The sequence below is a fragment of the Podarcis pityusensis genome, assembly GCF_964106645.2.
Source record: "Podarcis pityusensis genome assembly, chromosome: 3".
In the NCBI taxonomy this organism is placed as follows: Eukaryota; Metazoa; Chordata; class Lepidosauria; order Squamata; family Lacertidae; genus Podarcis; species Podarcis pityusensis.
This window is the reverse complement of record NC_138026.1, coordinates 64005952-64028664: the sequence shown is the minus strand read 5'-3', so window position 1 is coordinate 64028664 and position 22713 is coordinate 64005952. Positions and strand designations below refer to the sequence as shown.

The 22713-nt window shown below is 39.8% G+C and overlaps 1 protein-coding gene across 1 annotated transcript in view; it reads left to right on the top strand.

Annotated features, from left to right (window-relative positions):
• Positions 1 to 19436, top strand: part of EPM2A (EPM2A glucan phosphatase, laforin) — a 36501-nt gene extending 17065 nt beyond the window's left edge. The window contains exons 3-4 of the mRNA XM_080998589.1: positions 14798 to 15039; positions 18053 to 19436. Coding sequence (XP_080854715.1) covers positions 14798 to 15039; positions 18053 to 18327 — 517 coding nt within the window. The 3' untranslated portion in view covers positions 18328 to 19436. The remainder of the gene's footprint in view (positions 1 to 14797; positions 15040 to 18052) is intronic.
• The last annotated feature ends 3277 nt before the right edge of the window (positions 19437 to 22713 follow it).

Genomic DNA, 22713 nt, shown 5'->3' with positions numbered 1-22713 from the left:
AGGAAAGTTAAATATATTTAGTGCACTTCCGGGTTGGCGCCATCACCGAATGGCGGACTCCCTCCGAGCTCCGGAGGGAGTTGGCTTGGCAGGGGCTGGGTCCTACCGCGCCGGCGACGCGGGGACCCTTAAAAACCACGGGCACGGGGCCCGTGGACATGGGGACTCGGCTGGTACCGTCAGCGCCCTCCCGACTCGTGAAGGAGCCTTTTTAAAGGCTACGGATCGGGTGCCTGGGAGTGGCGTGGTACTTTGAGTCTATCGCTTCCCCTGCCGAGTGCAGCCGCATGCCATTCGTCGGAGAGCGCTGGCTTCTTCCATTTGAAATTCGGACATTTAACAAAAACCCGTGAGTAATTGGGTAACCGGGTACAAAAGGAGGAAAAAAAAAAGGAATTTTTTTTTTTCGGATTCGGCACGAGCGGGGGGGATCTAAAAAGGAAGTCAGTCCCCTCCCTGATTGTAAACATGCTAAAACAAGGACTGAGAAACCAAGATCAATTCAGAAGTTTATTGCTGATTAAAAATACCAAATTCCACGATGGAATCATTACAAGAATTGTGCTGGAGGAGAGTCGAGGGCGAGAGGGAAAAGGCAACCCCCCCCCCGGGAACCGGGGCGATTCAGAGAACCTGGTGGAGAGAGATGGAGAGTTTGACAGCTGTCAAAGTAGCTGTCAAATCTTGAGAATATAAAGAGGACTTTGCTACAAGTATTTTGCTGGTTAATTTTGATACAATTGGATATAAATATGGATACAAAATGTCGGGTGGAAAAAGAAACAACAATTTGACTTTTGGATGAGAGGACACAAAGTTATTGCAATCCCTCTAGAGGGGCTTTGGGACATTACAAGCGGCGTATATGGAAAACTACTCTGGGATGTGTACTACTGGTCTTAGCTCCTGGGAAAGTAGCAAAACTGAAATATTTGTTTTGTCTACAGAGGTGACAACACAATAGAATCTTTCTATTTAAGTAAGCTCCTGAATAACAAACCTCTGTAGTGATACTAGATTTCAGAATAAGAATGGTTTTGCAGCTGAACAAGACAGAAACCTGAGAAAGTAAGAAACAAAAGAGTAAAGGACCAACTACGCCACGGCAAGAACAATGGGAGGAGTAACAATGATCAAGGGAAATTAAAGGCCTCGATTAGACTGGACTTTTGAAATTAAACATCATCAAAACAAGTAAATTTAAAGAAAACCGGCAAGATGAATTGAGAAAGTTTGGCTGTGGACTTGAGACCTCCAGGCCGACAACATACAGACTGATGGACATAGGGAATCTAAACCGGGGAAGGGAGGGGGAATTCTAGAATCCAAAGGCTATGTAATCAACTTCTGGAACCTTCTTCTATTTTCTATCTTTTAAATTTTTTTTTTTTTATATATAACTTTGGTATTTTGATTTAACAAGTTTTGGAAAAAAAAAAGAAAAGGGGGAATTCGTGGAAGGAAACGGGGTAGATTTTGGGGAAAAAAATCTTTGTTCTATTTTGTTAAAGGTGAGGAGTGATGTTAAGATTGTAATTTAAATTGGCTATTAGGCATAACATATTAGGTTAAATTGGGAATGAGAACTTGTGGAACCAACGTAGGGAAAGGGGAATACAGTCGGGAGGGGAAGGAGGGAGTCCCAGAAAGAAGGTTATGAAAATAAGGGTTTAAAATTGGTCTCTTTTCTTTCTTTTCTTTCTTTATCTTTTCTATCTTCTTTATTCTGTTATTATTGGAAATTTTAATAAATATGATTAAAAAAAAAAAAATAAAACCTTTGGAGTAAGAAAAAGCTCCGTATAGAAAAAAAATAAAATAAAAAATAAATATATTTAGTGCATCATTTATCATTTAAATATCCCATGTAAGTAACTGAGCAGCAAAAAAAGAAAAAAAGAGCAAAGCAATGTCAAGTAATGTCACCCTAAGTTTTCTGTTGTTATTACTGTGTAAGCTGTTGTCTTAAAAATACTCCAATTGGCAGCCTGATCCTATGGAAACTGAGCTAAGCACTATACTCACAAACAAGTGTATACAGGAGTGCAACTTTAATGCATATATATATATATATGCCTCCCTCTCTCTCTCTATATATATATATGTCTGTATCTAAAATACTGTATGAAATACAAATTGTCCTCCATCTCTCTGAACCCATCTGCCTTTCATGGTTCCAGGGCTTGAAAGCTTGGCTTGTTACAGTATTTTTGTTTCATCTAGATGTCTTGCTATGGGTAACAAATGTTCCCCTTCATCATCCCTATTGCTTCTACTGCACAGGATCTCAGATAAAGTCAGACATGCTTCCCAATCTTCACTGATTCCACTCATTAAATATTGTCTGGGGTTTGTTTAGGGCAAACAGACCTATAATAGTTTTCCCTCACCCGTGAATCCAGTCTGCAGACACTTCTCCAAGCCAGGGTAGGCAGCCAATCATGCTTCTCACGTTACACTTTCTCTTCCCAACAGTCTTCCAGTTACAGTGACTGTTCCTCCAACTTTACTCATTTGTTTCTGCTGATAGATAAAGCCTTTTAATCTTGGTTACTGGCTACAAAACTTCATAGGCCAAGATCATCATCACTTATCCACACTTTGGACTTCTTTTGGCACCCCAGTGGGGTGCTTTGCAGCTGAGATTCTAGGTTAGCTGTGTCCCCTAATATACACATTTTTGTATGTTGTTTTCTCAGACATGCGAATTTTAATGCACACTCACCCCAGTATATGTGTTTTTGTACACATCGCTTAGCTGGACAATTGTGTTGCAAAAGTCATTGAATTTTCGAAGGATGGCTGTGTTTCAGAACATGTGAATTAGGTGGGTTCACCTTTAAGTGTAATCTGAATTTCTTCCCCCTCCCTAGCTGGCCCTGAGCTTGCTGCAGTTACATGTGACTCCAGAGGCATATGCCTGTAGTGCCTGTACACCACTTGAGTATTCCTTGAGAGTATTTATTCTGAAATAAGTAAATAAATGTACTTTCTCCTTCCTCTCTGCTCTGGACAATACTTTAGCACCCCACAGGCCCAGTGAGAGCACAGGGACTCTTTTCCCCTGCCTCCTCATATATCATCAGAGAACATAAGTTCAAATCCTCATGGATTCCAGAATCCTACCGATGCAACCTTATTGTGTCTTGGGACTGTATATTGTTTCAGGCTTATCTACAACTTTCATATTTTAGCTCAGAAGCCTATATATGGTTTATCAGAAGAAAACTTGCATATTCCTCGCCTATAGCTTAGTTTTTATAACATTTCTTATTTTTAAAAGTAAACAAACATTACTGAATCATTGCAGTTTTTTCCCCCAAGAGACCTTTTGTTTCTGCAGAAAACAAAATTCCAAACAGTTGAATTGTGGCTGTGCTTGTAGAGAGAGTACTTAAGAGGCTCATTTGAAAAATCTCCCATTTCTCCACTTTAATGCTATGCAGCGGGAGATTTTATTGTGATACTCAGGGGGCTAGATGTACAGCTCCCATAACAGTTAAAAATGTTGTTCAAATCTCTGTGAACCACGATAAAAAAAATTGAGCTCTGTAAGTTTGCCAACCTGTTTGAAATATGGATTTCATTTCCTCTTTACTGGCTAAGCAACATTGAAGACTTGAAAATCAGAATGATGTGTCTCATTCCATATTCTCCCTCCCTCTCCCCACAACTTTTTACCAAGATTATAAAGACCTGATAGATACAAAAGAGTAAAGGAATTGGACAGAACATGCATTTTTTCCATTAAAATTAATCCAAGGGAAGAGGTCATGTTGATAAAATGTGTTTCATCATTTTGAGAGTGAAATTAACCCCTTCCTATAAAAAGAGAAAGCAATTACACTTTGTTCAGACAACTGAGGTGGAAAGATAGGAATAAAGGTATTGTGGGGGAGACTATTAGCACCCCAAGTTTTCAAGATGCTAGGAAAATATTGCTTATTTTTACTGGTAACTTGCTACATAATGTATAAAAAAGTAAAGGTAAAGGACCCCTGACAGTTATGTCCAGTTGCAGATGACTCTGGGGTTGCGGCGCTCATCTCACTTTACAGGCCAAGGGAGCTAGCGTTTGTCTGCGGACAGTTTTTCTTTTTTTTTCTTTTAATGATATTTATTGAGAATTTAAAATTACAGAGAAAGAAAGAAAAAGAAAACAAGAAAGAAAGAGAAAGAAAGAAAAAGGTAGACAAAAATAACAATTAAACAATACAAGTCAATAAAAACCAAAGTCAAAGAAAAACAACAACACACAATACATCAAACTCAAAAAACAAAAATAAACAAAAAATTTAAAAACAAATCCAATATTCCCAAATCCTTATTTTCCATTAACTTATTTCATTGACCTCCTCACACCTCCTTTTTTTGTATTCTAGTTATTAATTATCTCAGCAAATCCTTTCCATCTTTCACAATATTCTGTCATTAAATTACCTTAATCTACTTTAACCTTATCTTACCATAAATAACCCTAAAGCTTAAGACTTAAATCTTATTTATACCTAATTCTTTTAAGCATAACATATTCTTACATAATTCTTTTTAACATTTCTACTAAAGCCAAATAATTTCATTCCAACATTTCTCTAGTACTCATTAATTTTACAATAATTTTCTATATAAATAAATTTTTAAAACTTTCTTCCAATCTTCATCCATCGTCTCTTAGAATCATAGAATCATAGAATCATAGAGTTGGGAGAGACCACAAGGGCCATCGAGTCCAACCCCCTGCCAAGCAGGAAACACCATCAGAGCACTCCTGACATATGGTTGTCAAGCCTCTGCTTAAAGACCTCCAAAGAAGGAGACTCCACCACACTCCTTGGCAGCAAATTCCACTGTCGAACAGCTCTTACTGTCAGGAAGTTCTTCTTCCTGGTCTCGGGTTTTGTCAGTCCTTTCTATCCCATCCATCAAGTCCATCAACCTGGTGACCTTCTATCCGAGGCTCTTAAGTCTTTTCTATGTCCCTTCCGCAGGTCTTCTTCATGTTTATACCTGTACTTTACATTGTCTTCTGCTGATCTTATTCTTAATTGCCTTCCTTTCTCTCAGGGAGACTCCAACTTGACAATGTCTTTGTCCCTTCTCGAGAAGTCAGCCCATTCTCCATAGTCGACACTGAAATCCATATGATATTTAGAAGCATGTTTCAAAGTCCCTCCAAAGTTAAGGGCCCCCACAACTCCCAACTCCCCCTGGCCCAAAGCCAAATTTGAAAGGTCAAAACATCCCTGCATAGGGGAATCTATCCAGCTTCCCATCTCCAAGCCAAACAGAACTCCATCTCTCCAAATCTGGCTTTCTCCAGATTCATTCATCAGATCCAACAGCTAATTTTCCTGCAGGGCCGCAGCTCTCTCCATTTCTGCTACTTGAGATTCAGGAACAACCTCCTCCTTTATCTTCTTCACCACGTGATCTGTCAAAGCACATTCCTGGATTAATTCCTGAGTGGGTTCTATATAGGTATTCACTGTTTGTCCAAAATTTCCGACTGCGACAGTCATCAAATCCATCTTCTCATGTAGCTGTTCCAGTAAAGCACTTGTCTTGCAAAGAGCAAGTACTAACGCTTGTTCTAGGCACATTCTTGTTCAAGGTCAAAGTCTGGTCCCACAATCTTTAATCTCTACAGCTGCAAAGCTCCCCAGATCGACTCTAATAACAGTTTCACAAGCTCCCTCTAGGGGAAACAATTTCTATTTGTATCCGTCTTTTTAAAGGCAGATCTAGCAACAAAGTTCCTTTCCTTTTTCAGATATTTTGTTTCTTTTAAATGCAAGAGGGAACATTGGAATCAATATGTTTCTCTTTTTTTAACTATCTGTCAAAAACGTTTGTCCACAGTCAATGAACTTCCCCAAAGCGTCCGTCCTGACACCCCGCTCCCAGGTTCAAGACGGTGGAAATTTATCTTTCTTTACTCTCTCTTCTATAGGTTTAAACAATCTAAAAAGGTTCCTCCCTCTTCTCCTGCTTCCAAGGGGGTTTAGTAATTTTAAATGATGGAAATTTAATCCTTTCCAGACAACTTTCCAGACTCTAGCTTGCAATGTTTTTGCTTCAATCTATTTACAAAAGCGGAAGGCGGACTTCCTGTTTAGACCTTCCCGCTTCAGTGCCAAATTAAGAAATTTCATAGTCCAATTTTCCGTTCTACTCACAAGCAGTTGTTTAAAATCCAATTGTCCACAGGAAAAAGTCAGCGCTCTCCGGCAACAGCAGTGCGGCTTCACTCCGTGAAAAAAGCAGTTGATTCGAAGCACCGCGCCATTCACCCCACGTCGCTCCAGATCCCCGAAACCGGGTTTCCCTGTGAGTAGGGGAGGCGCAAAAGGTGCCAGCCGAATCCCACGTCCACAGGCTTCTCCCGCCTGTGGTTTTTAATGGGTCTCCGCCTCGCCACGGCGGTCCAGACCCTAATTCTCACGAAGTGGATTCCTCCCGATCAGAGGAAATCCGCCATTGCCAGAGGCGCAAACCCGGAAGTCTCTACAGTTTTTCAAGGTCATGTGGCCATCATGACTAAGCTGCTTCTGGTTCAACGGAACACCGAAACCAGAGCAGTGCACGGAAACACCGTGATACCTATTTATCTACTTGCACTTTGGGGGGGGGCATGCTTTCAAACTGCTAGGTTGGCAGGAGCTGGGAACGAGCAACAGGAGCTCACCCCGTCACAGGGATTTGAACTGCTGACCTTCCAATCAGCAAACCCAAGAGGCTCAGTGGTTTAAACTACTCTGCAAATCAGTTCTTGATGTTGGGGATTTCCCCCCCTTTCTGTAACTGAAGCAAGCTGACTTATGCAGCACAATCTTCTACATATCAGAAGTAAGTCTCATTGAGCTCAGCGAGGCTTACTTCTAGGTAAGTGGGTATAGGATTGCACTTTAGTCTATATAAGTAATAAGGAACCTGTGGCCCTCCAGGTGTTTTTAGACCACATCTCCCATCATTCCTGATATTTCGCCATGCTGGCTGTGGCTGAAGAAATTGGAGTCCAACAACAACTGGAGGACTACAAGTTCCCCATCCCTGAATGAACAATGACAGGATTCCATCAGTGAATTGTCCTTTTATTATAATGAATGGACCAATTAACTACCCATTATCACTCATGCTGCTCCTTCTGGGATTTTCTAAACTCCCTTCCACGGGCTACCTGGCAATTGCTAAGGGTCTTGGCGGACAGCTTAATAATTTTTCTGCCTGTTGTAGCAAATATAATGCACTATTCACCTTGTAGGTCAGAAAACCAGACTCTTAAATTCAGCATGAATAGTTTCATAAGCAGGTGGCATAACACTTATTATTCCATGGTTTCAAACATGTTGTATATCACTATATAATGTGGTGTTAAACAGTGATAAAAAGGTGCCTGCCTCCTTTTAGTTGCCAAGTCTGTTCCCTTGTGAGGATCTCAGATAAGTAGACTAAATAACATCTAAGAAGAAAATTTGCCAGTTCTTAATTACTTTTCACCAGTGTGCCACAAATAATGAAAAAAGAGGGAAACGAGCATAGAAAATGTATTGTAGTCTATTTCATTTCTGCCATATAAAAGCCCTGGAGTAGAATTGCCTTAAAATGCACAGCTTCGGTAGCAAATAAGAAAGAAATTATAAATACAAAATTCTTCTCCTCCTAATTATACAATTTAGATGAAAAATGAACTTCCCAAGTTGTTTCACCAAAGTGAGCTCTCCAGGGCACAAGCCTGGGGGTTTGTATGGCTGTCCTGGGCTGCCCAGATGACAGCACTCTCCCCTTGGCCTGCTGGTGTGGTCCAAAGGAAAGCAGATCAATACAATTGGCATCAGCTTGGCTGGAGGAGTTGCCAGAAGAAGGCATGCAAGGCACCATCCAACTGTCTTAGGGACTTCATTCTGGATTTGTATAGGGTTTACTCCTTAGCATTTTCTTCTCCCAAAGATATTCCGCAAGGCAGTGGATAATTCCAAAGAGTAACAGAAAAAACAAAATAGGTATCTTAGTCTTAGCTGTCTTTATAGCTAATGAGCTACTGTAATTGTGCACAAAACGCTTGTGAGGTAGTGGCACAGAAGTATGAAGTTAAATGACACCATACACAAAGGTAAAAGCTAGATTTTCTTTTCAATAAAAAGCTTGTGTACAATAAATTAAGAACAGGTGATAAGCAAATGGAGACTTTCCATTTTGAATAACATGCTGATTGGTGAATAGTGAATCATGTGCCTTCCAGCCACCAGAATGGTTGCATCTCTTGTTGAAATCCATAAGTTTGCTGGGATCTAAGGCCTGGCCTTACCATTTCTTTATCTTGGTTTACTGCTCTTCTCTATGATTAGTCACTATCTTTTCCTATCCCATACCATATAAAATGAAGTATGCTTTTATCAAATGCAGACTTGATCACTTTGACCTTGCCTTTTCCTGCTTGCTCCCAAATCCTGCAAGTTTCTCTTTGCTCCTTGCCACACTGCTGCCTACTTCTCCCTCTGACCTGCCTGGACTGCCCTTTGGAATTTGGACCTGATTTTATCTCACCTCTTTCAATTTCGCCTTTGAACAAATGTGCCAGACCACTCTTCCTTCCCTTCAGAGAGCTCAACACTGCAAGGGGCAGAGCACTATGTACCAGTGAGCAGCAGAAGCTCGGAAAGCAAAATGAGAATCTAAAAAAGAGTGCATGGACCAGGAATCCAAAATTAGTCACTGCTCCCTGATGCGTCCATTGTGCATTAATAAGCTATGTTCAAATGTAACATAGCCAAATCCTATGCAGTGTTAGTGTGCCCATTCAAATCACTGGACTCAGGCATACCTGATGCTGCATATGATCAGACTGGTAAAGTTCACCCTTTGGACATGTGCCAGACCCTCTGGAAGAACATCTGCCATGTAGAGTGTGAAGCAGCTTTCAAAGAGATTGAGTCAGCACATGACTGGTCAAGTAGAGTGAACTGTTTCTCTTGACAACTTAGCAGAGTTTAAGTAGGACTTCATTGCTGTGCTTTCGAAAAGAATACATTGGCTTTCATCTAATCAAAATCAGCAGTATAAACAACTTTAATGGCTGGTGAGTGACTTTATTACCAATTTCTTCTGCAAAGTAGCTTAATTCTGGCAAGCATTTAGCTTTTAACCATAGGTGATGGCCACATAGTGCCTCATTATAGATGCAAGCAAGTTAAATGCATCACTTAAAGTCTGCTTACATGGGGCTGCTTTTTACAAGGCTTCTGGACAGGGATGGGTTGCTCATGAGACTAGAAGCAAGTTTTATGAGGCTGCTGATTTTTTAGTGCTTCAGAGTGGCGGTGTGCAGTGCAGAATAGTGTCAAAACAGCAAAGATCTTTTACAGCTCTAGGCTCACAACATCTCTGTGGGTGAGAAGATGATTCACGTGTGTATTGATTAAATGAAAAGAATGTGTGGCTTCAGCTATATCTAGAGTGAATTGTCAAATTTAATTAAGAATCTACAAAGGTGGGAAGGGAGTCATCCAAGCATTTGGTGCTTTGGCATCTTTAAACTAATTAAAATCTTCTGACAGAAGAAACACTCTGTAAAAGTGACTTCCCAGGATCCCATGTTTCCTCTGCTCTTTTTGGCTCAATTTTCAAATTGCAACAGACTTCCAGAACCTGGCCTATTCCTTAGTCTTGAGGGGAAGAGATATCCTCCTCCATACTGGTTTTTTTATCAACCTCCCCACACAGCATACACAAAAACCCAAGATCTAGAAAAAATGAGTCTAGATTCATGCTGAAGAATTTGCTGTCAGGTCCTTACATGAGAATGCTAGGTCAGTGGAAATCCTTGTAAAATAGTTTTTTTTTGGGGGGGGGTATATAATTTTATTAAGTTTCCTGTTTTACAATTTAAAATACTCATGTTGCATTCTTAAGATATCAATGACTTCCCTTCTCTTTCCATGGTTCATTTTACATATCATTAATCCCTGCATATTTTACAAAAACTATACCATTCAGTATTCCATTGTTGCATCCATCAAAATTTGTTTACACTGTTGAATTTATCAATGCTGCTAGAGTTTTCAGCTGTACACAATTATTTCCCATGTATTCAGTAAACATTTTCCAATCTTCTTTAAACGCATGTTCTTCTTGTTCTCTTATTCTATCTGTTAAGTCTGCGAGTTGTCCATATAGTGGTACCTCGGGTTACAGACGCTTCAGATTACAGACACTTCAGGTTACAGATGCCGCTAACCCGGAAATAGTACCTCGGGTTAAGAACTTTGCTTCAGGATGAGAACAGAAAACGCACAGCGGCAGTGGGAGGCCCCATTAGCTAAAGTGGTACCTCAGGTTAAGAACAGTTTCAGGTTAAGAACGGACCTCCAGAACGAATTAAATTCTTAACCCGAGGTACCACTGTATTCTGTCAACTTAAATTGCCATTCTTCTTTTGTTGGGACCTCCCTCATTTTCAATTTTTGGCTAACAAAACACGGGCCGCAGTAGTAGCATGCATAAATAACCTTTTTTTGACACCTGGGAATTTCAGTCTGAATTATCCCCAACAGAAAGGATTCTGGTTTTGTGGGGGAAGTACTTTCAAGTACTTTTTTTCAATTCATTATGGATCATTCCCCAATACTCTTTTACCCTTTTACAAGTCCACCACATATGAAAGAATGTTCCCTCCACCTCTTTACGTCACCTTGTGGGCACGCAGGCTCAAATGGCAACTTACCCTTCTATCTCCTAGGGGTATCACTGGCTTTGGGGCAGGCTTCTTTGACCATTTTCAATCAATATAAGAGGAGGCATGAGTCACAATGGGTAGATAATATTCTCAGCTGCACTTCAGGTCCAGACAGTTTTACCATCCTTTACCCTCTGTTGGCCTGACTTGCTCTGATATGCATGACTCGTTTTTGTAGGCCTCTTGTCCTGTCCACATTTGACAGAACTTACTTCTGTATTATACAGAGGTGGAAAAGAACACCAACTATTTGTGCTTCTTTGCCCCACACACTTTCTCATGTCCCCTATTATATGGAAAGTGGGACTTGCAGATCTCATTCACTGTGAGAACTCTAAGCTCCAGTAGTTATTTGGGGCTTGTGAATCTTATCAGAGGATAAATCCCTAAGTCCCACTGCTCATGTTATACCGCAAGGAGGGAAATTAGAAGTGTGAGTCATTCACAGTTTGTTTTTCTTTTCCTCGTCTCTATAATGGATATACTGCTCCTTAGTGTTCTGATTCTAACTCAAGGTTAAGCTTTGCATTGCCCTGTTACATTGTCGACTATAGAAAATGATAGTTGCTACTCAAACAGCTTCTCAAGAGCACATAAGAGAAAGCCAAGTTGTTGAGAGCCATTGTGACACTGTAGGCTTGAGATGACCAAATGGACTATAGATAGCATCTGAACTTAATTTTAAATGTCTGGTGCATGAAGCTTGTTCCCACGTCAGTTTTTGGATTTCATATGAGGCTCAGGGAACAGGAACAGATGCCACGAGGGTGAAAATGCCTTTATTTCTTCTGCTTGATTTGGGATCTACACTTCTAGAAACAAGAAAATAACGAACAAGGATTAGACATCATATGAATGTTGGTTTTCCATGGCCCTCTGGTTAAAATATACAATTTCATCCTCCATCAACAAGTGTGGTCAAATACACCCCAACAGCACTGAAAAAATAAACCTTTGTGTCACTCTTTCACAACTCCATGTTCCGGGTAGGTCTCTGCCGCGCTGAGGTGAAAATTACCATGAGGCACACATACACCAATGTTTTTACTATCATGGCATTTGAGGTCAACTCTACCGCATTCCTCAACAGTACTGAGGGGAAAAATGAACATATGGACATATGGTACCCCACAGGTTTATAAAATGCCTTTACAAACCTGAATTGTTTAAACATTTTTTTCCAAAATTAGAATGTTCCTTGTGAACCTCCCCACCCATTAATTTGCACAAAACCTACTAATTCAGCTTTTGGTGGGGGAGATCACTGAGACCCCAGTCGAATCTACAAATGTTTGTAAGTAGCCTGCACCCTCACTTCACCAGGTTGCCAGACTTAATGCCAACTTTCAATCAAATAAGTTTTGAAAACACTTTTTGTGATTAAAAACTCTGAGGTCAGTTAGAACCCCCCCCCCATACCATTTGTGTAGCGTTTTGTACATTATAGAGATCATACTGTCGTGGTTAGAGTGTTGGACTAGGATCTGGGAGACCAGGGATCAAATCCCCACTCAGCCATGAAGCTCTCTAGATGACCATGGGACAGTCATTGTCTCTCAGCCTAACCTACTTCACAGGGTTGCTGTGACAAGAAGAAGAAGAAGAAGAAGAAGAAGAAGAAGAAGAAGAAGAAGAGTAGTTTGGATTTGATATCCTGCCTTATCACTACCCAAAGGAGTCTCAAAGCAGCTAACAATCTCCTTTCCCTTCCTCTGTGAGGTGAGTGGGGCTGAGAGACTTCAGAGAAGTGTGACTGGCCCAAGGTCACCCAGCAGCTGCAGGTGGAGGAGCGGAGACGCGAACCCGGTTCCCCAGATTACGAGACTACCGCTCTTAACCACTACACCACACTGGGAGGGGGAGCCAGAACAGCCTGATTTTGGAGGAATCTAGCCAGAACAGATATTTCTTCTCAGTGCACAAATGTAGGGAATCAGCCCTTTAAAAATGACCATATAAACTAAGAACCATGAGACAAACAGGTAAGGTCAATTTTCTTTCTTTTTGATAAGATTTTATTGTTTACGTTAATAATGTAGAACATAATCAATTTCACCCTACCCCGGTCTATAAATGGCTGTGGATAATACAGTAAAATAGGAAGATGTGCAGAGCTTTACAAACTAAAGTTAACTGAAAATGAAGCTCATCTCCTTGGAATATAAGGGTTAACCATATCAGTGGTGTTTTTATTTATGTATATTTGTTATAATTTCTATTGTATCAAAAGTCTGGAATGTATTACTGAAATCTATGGTCCCTCTTTGTCTCTGCTTCAATATTTTCCATCTGTTTTATGTGATGGTTTTCTTCTATGCTAGATTTTACATTTCAGTATAAAATAAACAAACAAATAGGGGGAGAATTGTTTATGCCACTTTGAGCTCTTTGGGAGGAAAAGTGTGATGCAATGTAAAAATAAGTAAATAATGCAGTGAGGTATTGTTGACCCCAATGATTTATATGTAAAAGGAAGGTCTTACTGAAGGCTTAAAACAACAACAACAAACATTGCAAACAATGGCATGTTTCATAACTTCCACCAGGTATTTGATTGATTTATTACTTGAGCTACAGTTGTCTTGATACTGGGTTGGTACAATCAATATTTCAACTGAGCACAGTCTGTTTTGCTATACCTTATAGAGGGAGAATATTCAGTATTTAATACGATTGTTACAACTATGCGGAAGCAGAGCCCACACATTCTAGAGAGATAAATTTAATGGAGGAATTAAACTTCTCTCATTAAAGCACAGTCAAATGAACCAACTCTTTAAGGCAGATTTTGTAAAAACAGAATGGTAAAAATTGCTATTATAACTTATGCTGGCAGTCCTCATGACAGCTTGCTTGTTTAACAAGTATGTCATATTGTAGTGCTCACATCAATTATCCATATAAAAGGCTTTTCTGCTGCAAATGTAGAAAGACTTTCTTTGAGAGTTTCTAAAGCTGTTAGCTCTTGATGTCAAGAACACTGTTTTCCTTCTGAATGAATGGCTGCTAGAATACTGTTAGTGTTAATGGAGCACAAATGATAATCAATGGGACACTGTATCCTGCTTTATAATATCCAAACTAATTCTATTGCAGACTCACAAGCCAATCCTAACTGTAAAAGCTGGGGTCAATTCCACTGTCATAAGGCATGCTGGTGTAAGTTACCCCATTCCAAACTCTGTGCAGGCAGAATGTGACTTACCACACCAGTGAGATGTCTGTGGTGAGCAACGGCTTCCTTTTCCCCACCAGCACTGTCTCGATTTGTGTGTCTACCTGCCTGAATGTGTGTATGAGTCTGCCAGCCTGAGTGAATGTCTGTATGAGCATGTAATGAGCATGTAGTGTGGAAGTGTCAGGCGGCAGAGAAACAACTCCCACGGCAGGTTGCCGGGAATGGATAAGACAAGGAAAAGTTCTTACCACCTGCTTTTTTATTCAATATTTACAGAGAGAGGCTTGGGATGCAGCCTCTTAGAATAATGGTGTTGTCCCGAGTGACTCTCTGCCCCCTTTTTCTCCCACTTCCTCATTCGTCATCATCTCCCCTACGGGTGGCACTGAGGGCCTTTTGCTGCTGAGCCCTTTGCTCTCCTACTTTCAAGGCTTGCCAGGTTCTGGGAGAGGGGTGGGGTCTGGAATGCTTTCTAAAGACACTGTGTCTGTCAGCTGTTGCCCTCCTGGTGCTTCCTCCTCCTCCTCTTCCTCCTCCTCCTCTCCCATTATTTCCCAGCTTTTCTGCTCATCTGCCTCTGAGCTGTGACCTCCCTCAAACCCCTGTTGTAATTCTGAACTGTCTTCTTCTCTGGGAGGGTCAGGCTGAGGAGGCAGTCTCCGCCATTCCTTCTCTGCCCAGCAAGTGACTGTGTGGGCCATGTACACTTCAGCTATTCATACTTTGGCTGGCTGTCAGTGCAGATCTTGAGCCAAAAGTGGTTAGCTACCCCAGCTGTACAGGCGGCATAGGTGTCCTGCTATTGCAGCCATAAACCCATCATGTCCTTCCTATGTATTTTTATCATGTTACCGGTTTATAGAAAGTCTTTTTTTTTTTTTTTACAGAATTTTGCCAAATATATGGTTAGGAAGTTGCCCTCGTCAAGTGGAGCATGTGACCGTAAAGCTAAAACGAGAGTTGGGCATTACAGCTGTAATGAACTTCCAGACTGAATGGGACATTGTTCAGAATTCCTGGGGATGTAATCGCTATCCTGAACCTATGAGTCCAGAAGTTCTCATGAAGCTGTATAAAGAAGAAGGCCTTGCTTATGTCTGGATGCCAACACCAGACATGAGTACTGAAGGTAATATTCACATTCTGCCATGAGTTAGAATAACTTGAAGAAGAAGAAAAACATTCAGGAAAAGATATGCATTGTGTGAAAGGTTAGCATCAGCTTTCACACGGCTTCACAAATTACTTGCTGTTATCTTCCAGGCAATTTGCTGCCATGGCACACCATATGCCCAGAGATAGAGATCAGAGTGTTCTATGGATTTAGCAAGCAGCTCTCATATATAAAAAACTTGTTTAAATTGTGCTTGCTCTTAACTGCATTGAGCAATCTTGAAATACGCTGAATACGCTTGATGTTCAACAGTACCTGAAAGAAAGCTCTATCCTTATTACTGAGATTAATAATATGATGATGATGATAATGAAGATAAGCAATCATATATACCCAATAAATTAAAAGTTGCTTTTATCAGTAGTACTCAAAATATACAGGGATTTATTTCATAATCTGAAGTTTTCCCACATATATAAAAAAGTACACCATCACGATTGATCTCAAAGGTAGCACATACTTTCCCCCATCTAGGGATGTGGAAGGGGAAAGTATTCATTTCACATTTAATGCAAATCTATCTAATATGAAGCAAAACAGAGCCACCCTTCAAAATTTATACTTCTCTGAATTTTGCAATAAAGTTTTCCAGCCAAATAATGTGTACAAGAATGTATATATTAGAGTAATATATCAGTGGAAAATAATATTCCAAAATGCATTATATTAGGGGAAATTGCTTTGCAAAAATGCATGCAAAAATGTGTATATTAGGAGAAAGTCACACTACAATGCTGGTGAGTTTTCAGGATGATTTCTTTTTTAAAAAAAGGTTTGCAAGTTGATGCGGGAATGTGGAAACCTGAACTTAAAATTAGAAAAATAAGTACCAGAGAAACTGAAACGGAAATATTCACCCATCCCTCCTCACATCAAATATTACCCTTTGCCCCAGGAACTAGATGTGCCAAAAAAGTCAAAGAATCACATTTGATACTGGTCACTCAGAGTGACTTTAATGCATCAGAAGTATTCTGCTCCCCACAAAAGTTCATGTCACAAAAATCTTTTGCTTCTGATGCAACACACTAGATCGCTACCCCTCATGAATTTCAAATTACTTTGTGATGAAGACAATTACACTTTTGTTTTTAATGTTCCAGGAATAGCTTCTAGGCAAAATCAATATACTTCCATAATGGTCTTCATGTTTGTGTTGTTCCAAGTCACAGTGCTTGAACATTTTTCAATTTATTTACTACCTATTACAATATTTGTGCCCGGCCTTTTTGAACCAAAAGGACTTGCAAAGTGCCTAGCGACGAAAGATGAAAAAATACACAATGAAAACAGTAACTACAACTACAACTTAATAGCAAGAATTAATAAAATTAAATTAGCCAACAGTAAGCAAAAGAACAAGAGCCAACAAAAGAAAGAAACCTTGCAGGAGGATCACTTCAAATTCAATGTGCCCCAAACTTGCCCTGAAAAAGGCCAGCTCTTACCTGGAGATTAAAACTGCATGAAAACCATCTAAAGCCAATTTAAAGCACCTCCCCAAAAAAAAAGAATCATGGGAACTGTAGAGTACCTCTCAGATCTACAGTTTCCAACACCCTTAACAAAATACCATGTTGGAGATCATAGTTGGGATGTAAGGCAATTTTTAATATTTATTGTTAACCTGAGTGCTTGGGATAGTTGAAGTGCACAGGGTAGTAGTCACTCTTGTAAGAGAAGCAAGAAGGCAAAAGCGAATGAAGAGTCATCAACTCTAATCCCACCCACCCACCCTTATCCCTCCACTAGAGGGATAAAAGCCACCTAGAGTGGGCGGTGGCCTTTATGAAATGACTTCAAAGTCTGGTTATTGTCTTTTTTTTTTTTTAGTATGTGCAGTTTTCATATGTTCTTGAGTTACAGTCACAACAAAAAGTAGTCCATTATTACCTCTTGTGAACACATTATTTTCCCAATTCAAAAGGAACAGTTTGGTCTTCTCCACATCATTAGAACCAACCTCCAGGCAGTTGCCAAAGGGCAGTGTCAAGTTACGCTGGCCATTTCAAGGAGTGGGTGCTATAAAGGTTTTTTGCCCTCTTCCTTACTTTACATTTTTCTTCCCATTTTCTCGTTGGCAGAGGGAATTAGATTTCTCCATCCTTATTAGTTGGGCTGAATCTTTTATTAAAGGATCACCCTGGAAAACAGGACAAAGGGAATGAGAAAATCTCTCTACTTATAGCCTTCTTAGAAGACCGTTGCATTATATGTTAAGTGGAAGTATGGAAAACAAGGAAGTATTTGATTATGGAGCAGCATTGGCAAAATATGGGGGCAAAATACAGAAGGGCAGTTGCTGGATGCTTGTTCCTGCACACAGTGACCTATCATATCCCACAGCAGTACAGCTGCATACCAAAACCTGTTTGTGTAGGCAAAACATTGCCTCTGCATTGGGGTGAACACACTCATTATATATAATCAGTTTTTGAGGTCTCTGTTTCTCTTTCTTTACCTGTGTCTTTTGTCCGACTTAGACTTTACTTTTAGCCCTTCATGCCCTGTGTTTTCTTATACATAGAATTGTACTCAGGAAAGCTATACTGTACCTCAGAATAAGGTTGCCTACAACTCATGGTTAGCAAAGAGAAAGCTTACCCACAAACTCAGGTTTAGACGACACACTCAACTAAACCTTTAAGGGTCACTAGTGTCAGTAGCATTAAGCAACTTATGTGAACTGTGGTCAGAGTCCTAGATAGGGATCAGACTGAGGACACACAGGCTGAAGAACTCCTGATCAATTGCTGTTTCTGCTAGTCTCTGACCTCTCACTGTAAAGCAGTTATTTTATTACAGTTCACAAAGGTAAAAGAGCAATCATGTTTCACCAGTGAAAATCCTCATAAGCTAAATATGACCATACCTAGAACTAAGGCACAACACAAACCGCTACCAGTGTTTCTAACTTGTGAGTGTGGGGTTGTCATGCATTTGACAGTTGTCCTGTTTCTAATTCTAGGTAGAGTCCAAATGTTGCCTCAGGCTGTCTGTCTTCTCCACGGGCTACTGGAGAACGGACACAATGTCTATGTTCATTGCAATGCAGGCGTTGGCAGGTCCACAGCTGCAGTCTGCGGCTGGTTAAAATATGTGCTAGGATGGAACTTGAGGAAAGTGCAGTATTTTGTGGCCTCCAGGAGAGCAGCTGTCTACATCGATGAAGAAGCTCTGGTGCGTGCCGAGGAGGATTTCTTTCAGAAATTTGGACCTCTTCGCTCCTCATGCAAGCCTTAGCAAGAAAAAGAGAACGTCACTAGAAGTGTTGCCAAACCCAAGCATTTGAGGAATTGTGGAACTGGCTCCAAAAACAGGATCACTGCCTGAGGAAACGGTGGGATGGTGGTGATAACGGTGAAGAAGTCTTCTGAGTCTTATCTTTCATATGTTGCTTTTTCTTTCTCTCTGGAACAATTAAGCAAAATGGCTTCGATTCAGCCGAATGTGTGTGCAGCAGTCAGGGCTATGATTGTGCAGCTTTGTTGGAAAAGGTGTAATCACATTGATTAGCTGCTTGGCACATTGATTAGCTGTTTGGGGAGGGGAAGCCGCTGGAATTAAATCCATCTTTCCTCCTTTCCTCCACAAACACCACTGTAGATTTTGTAACAGGACTCCACATACAGAGCCCTGACAGCTGGACCAATAGAGGAACTGCAAGTTTAGAACTTGATTGTGCATTTAGTTACATCATCCAGCTAAAGATAAGCATGTATGTCCCCTAGCTGGATCAGGGCAAAATTCCTCTAAACTTCCTAGCCAACTGGATACCCATACATAAGATTCTTATACAATATCAGGCATGGGTGAATGATGCAAAGAATTAAAAGAGAAACACTTGGGATAGAAAGAAGTCAGAATGGATCGGAACACAAGCTGTTACAAACTAAAAAATCATTTCCCACACCTGGGCAATTTGGATTATTTGGTCATATCAAAGGGAGCCTTTAGCACAGTCTTTGGCAAATAGAAGTTGTAGTGAAATAAAATTTTAAAGAAAAATAAAAAGCGGGGGTATTACTCTTGTCTGCATTGGCATATTTGTTTCTAATGTACGGGCAAACCTTTATCTTATGATGTGTATAATGTTTTTAGATTTTAACTGATTTTTAACAGCAATATATTTATATGATCTGAAGAAAAACCAGAGGATAGAGAAGCCAGGAATATTGTTGGAAATGATTTCTTAAGGTCCTCAGGAATGTCTCCTTTATATCTTTATTTGATCATTTGCATTTATGTTTGGATCATTATCTTGTATTTTTGTGTATTAAGCATGTATAATGTGGTTTATCAATAATTAAGTAAAAAGTAAAATAAATAAAAAATAAACTTTTAAAGCTTAAGTTCTAATCCGCTTAGTATATTTCAAATCCTGCATATGCAGGATCCCACCCCTCACACTCACTATTCTCTTATAGGGCTAGTCTGCATGGCAAAACAGTTTTCTGATGATGACATTTGCTGGTTTGGAACAACAGTGGCTATGGCTCTTCGTGTGTGAGGTCAGTAATGGGTGTGGAGAGCTTAATCAGAGAAAGGAAAGGGATGAGATTGAAAGAAAGAAAAATACAAGGAAATTATAGGGAAAGACAGAAAAGTAAAAGAGAAAAGAAAGTGGATCACTGCAGGTTCCTAAAATTGACAGTTGCATCTGGCAGTATTGAGCCACACTTACACCTCCACCAAAAGCCATATAAAATGATATGTGGCACAGTGGCAAGCTTATCTATAGCATCCTACTTTGCTTTTCTTTGTTTCTAAACATATCTTCCAGTGCACCCTATGCATCCAATAAAAATGTAAGTTATGTAACTTTTGTATATTTATTTTTGTTTTACAACAGCTTGGGAAAGCTAACACCTAATTCTCTTGACTCAAGTTCCATCTGAATCTAATGCCAACATTGTTTTCACTAGGAGTTGGTGAATTTCCTATGTTCCATTGTGAAATTATTTTATGGCATGACTCTCCCCTGTGTTCTGTTCTGCCATTCCGTTCTTCTACATTTCCATCTAGATTTTCTGTCTTTCACTTCAAAAACTGGTTTGTTGCAACATTCTGTTCCTTTCTTTTGTGTGTGTGCCCTTTTCAGTTCGTCTTGTACGCAAGTAACAGAATACATTAAAATACCAGGATTTCCCGCCAGCATCCATCGCTAACATGCACACTGGTTAACGGAAAAGTCCCATCCCAGCATTCTTTGTTCCCCATTTATTTAAAGGCAGAGACCTTGTTGTTGATAAGCCATGCTCTCAGTCTCAGCACACCTATCACCAACATGGTTATAACCACACTGGGCTGTTATTACCTTTGCTTTCATTACTGAACAATACTGAGCCTTCATTACAAGACTGTTGTAAGTTGCTCTGTCTCAGCTTTTTCCCCCAGTGTTGATAGAATTTAAGCGTTGTAGTCACCTTCAAAAGCAAACTATTGCATTGCTCTGCCAGTATTTACTTTTCATTCCCATTCTCTTGCATGTAAGGAAAGGAGTGAAATTTGTTTTAATTATTTTATTTTGTGTGCTGGTCTGATGTTTTATTTCTATTTTTAGTTTTGTGCCAACATGTCATTAAATAATTGAAACTGCACTATTACTGCTGGTAAATAAAACTTGTGCTTTTTGCATGCTATGCAGCCTAGATTGATGCATTTGTTCTCCTCATCACCCTGTTGGATTTTAATGATTTATCCTACCATTGTTTTCAGTATATTTAAAGTTCCTTCTGTATGGTCATTTGCCTTCTGTATGCTATTTCAGCCCAGTTTAGAGCTAATTCATGCCATGTGTATTTTCCAAACAGGTAACACACTCACAATGATAGACAAATATACTTCATTATTTTTGTGGAGTTGGCATCAGCCCATATTCCCTATCTATTCACAGTTTGGCTCATGTTTGCTGTTTGTTAAGCCAGCACGCACACAAAAAACTCATCTTGGAGAGACCACAGAACAGAATTTCATTTTGTGACAGTGCCCTTTGATGCAGCAGATTCCCCCGTCATTTGCTTAGTACAAAGATGATTCGCTTACACGGAGTAAATCTGATAATAATATACGAACAGCCACACTGGTAAACATAAATATAATTCAACTAGACAAATATATGGTCCCGGATAGAAGCCATTATTGGTTGTTGATGGAAAGTATGAAAAAACTTAAGCAAAATAATCTGTCCTTTATAGTTCACGCTTAGTTTCTGAGTAAATTGGAAATTGTGTGTTTGTGCATATGTATCTATGGGTGGGTGTAGGTGTTGTTGTGAGTGCTGCGAATGCTTTTATCTTTTAAAACACAATTTTATTATAGACCATCTTCACCTCCCAGAAGTCTATAGAGCTGCTCTTCAGTTCCAAATTAGATCTGATGTTAAATCCATGAATGCAATTAATGCAATTAGTTTTTTGAAGTTAAATAGCAGCCTCATAGGGCAGAGCCAGTTGGGGTCAGGACCATAGTATGCAGAGATGATTCAACCCATTGTGCTCATGCTGTACTCTTGATGAAAGTACCCTCCCTGCTGCATACACAGGGTAAACCCTTGTTTATTATGTGACCATAAGAAAACAAGAGTAAGTGTATTTCTGATTATTCTTGTACAGTATAATACTCTCCATATATGGTCAAATTTATTACAGTAGCTTGTATCATTTGCAACAGATGGTGGTTGCTACTTCTATTTCCTCCACCTCTTGCATTGCAAAAAAATGAGTTTGCCCCAGTGTATTAATGTAAATTGTGGGGATGAGCCAGCCAAATTGAAACAGTCTTAAATCCCATTTATTGCAGTGAAGAGTTAAGCATATTCTTACAACTCTCTACCACTGATATCAGTTAAAAGTGCCTAACCATAGTTGGTTATCAATCCACATTCTGGCACATCTAGAGAAACACAAATATTTTTCTTAGGTATGACGGATAGTCATTAAAGCATTAAATCTCAGGGTTGTGCATTCAAACCCCACCTTGGGCAAAAAGATTCCTGCATTGCAGGGGTTTGGACTAAATAACCTTTGTGAACCCTGCCAACTCTACAAATCTGTGGCAAAAATAAATTTAGCTAGCACTACAAATGCAAATGACAGAGCCCACGGACAATACAAAGTGATTGTCTCAAAGTACTGATGCCTCCCCAGTAGCATAATTACATAATAAGTCTAGATCTAGTACTTATCCATTAAAAAAACTAATTTGAAATATGCTCTACTGATTGGCTCATTAGCCATTACCACACAAAAACCTGTTTATGCTATGTCCGAAAAGATGAGCAAATTTTTGAAACTATTGTCTTTGTATGGCTCCTCTTGGAAGTCTGGCACAAAGGTGCTAATACATTTTGAGACAAAAGGGTGGGAGGTAGAAAACTCCTAAAATGAGAATTAATCCATTACTCTAATTTCAAAGGGAGTTTTTTTTCCTAGTGACAATGAGGAAGGCAGAGCTGAAACAGGTCATCCATTCAAAAGCATCATCAAAAGAATTAATTGCAGGCAAAAAAATTTACACACAGAGAAGAGATTCAGACATAAAAGCATACCCCAACTAAAAGAACAAATTTGCTGACTGGAATAGCACGGCTCAAACCTCAAGATGGAACTGATTAACAGATTGGAACTT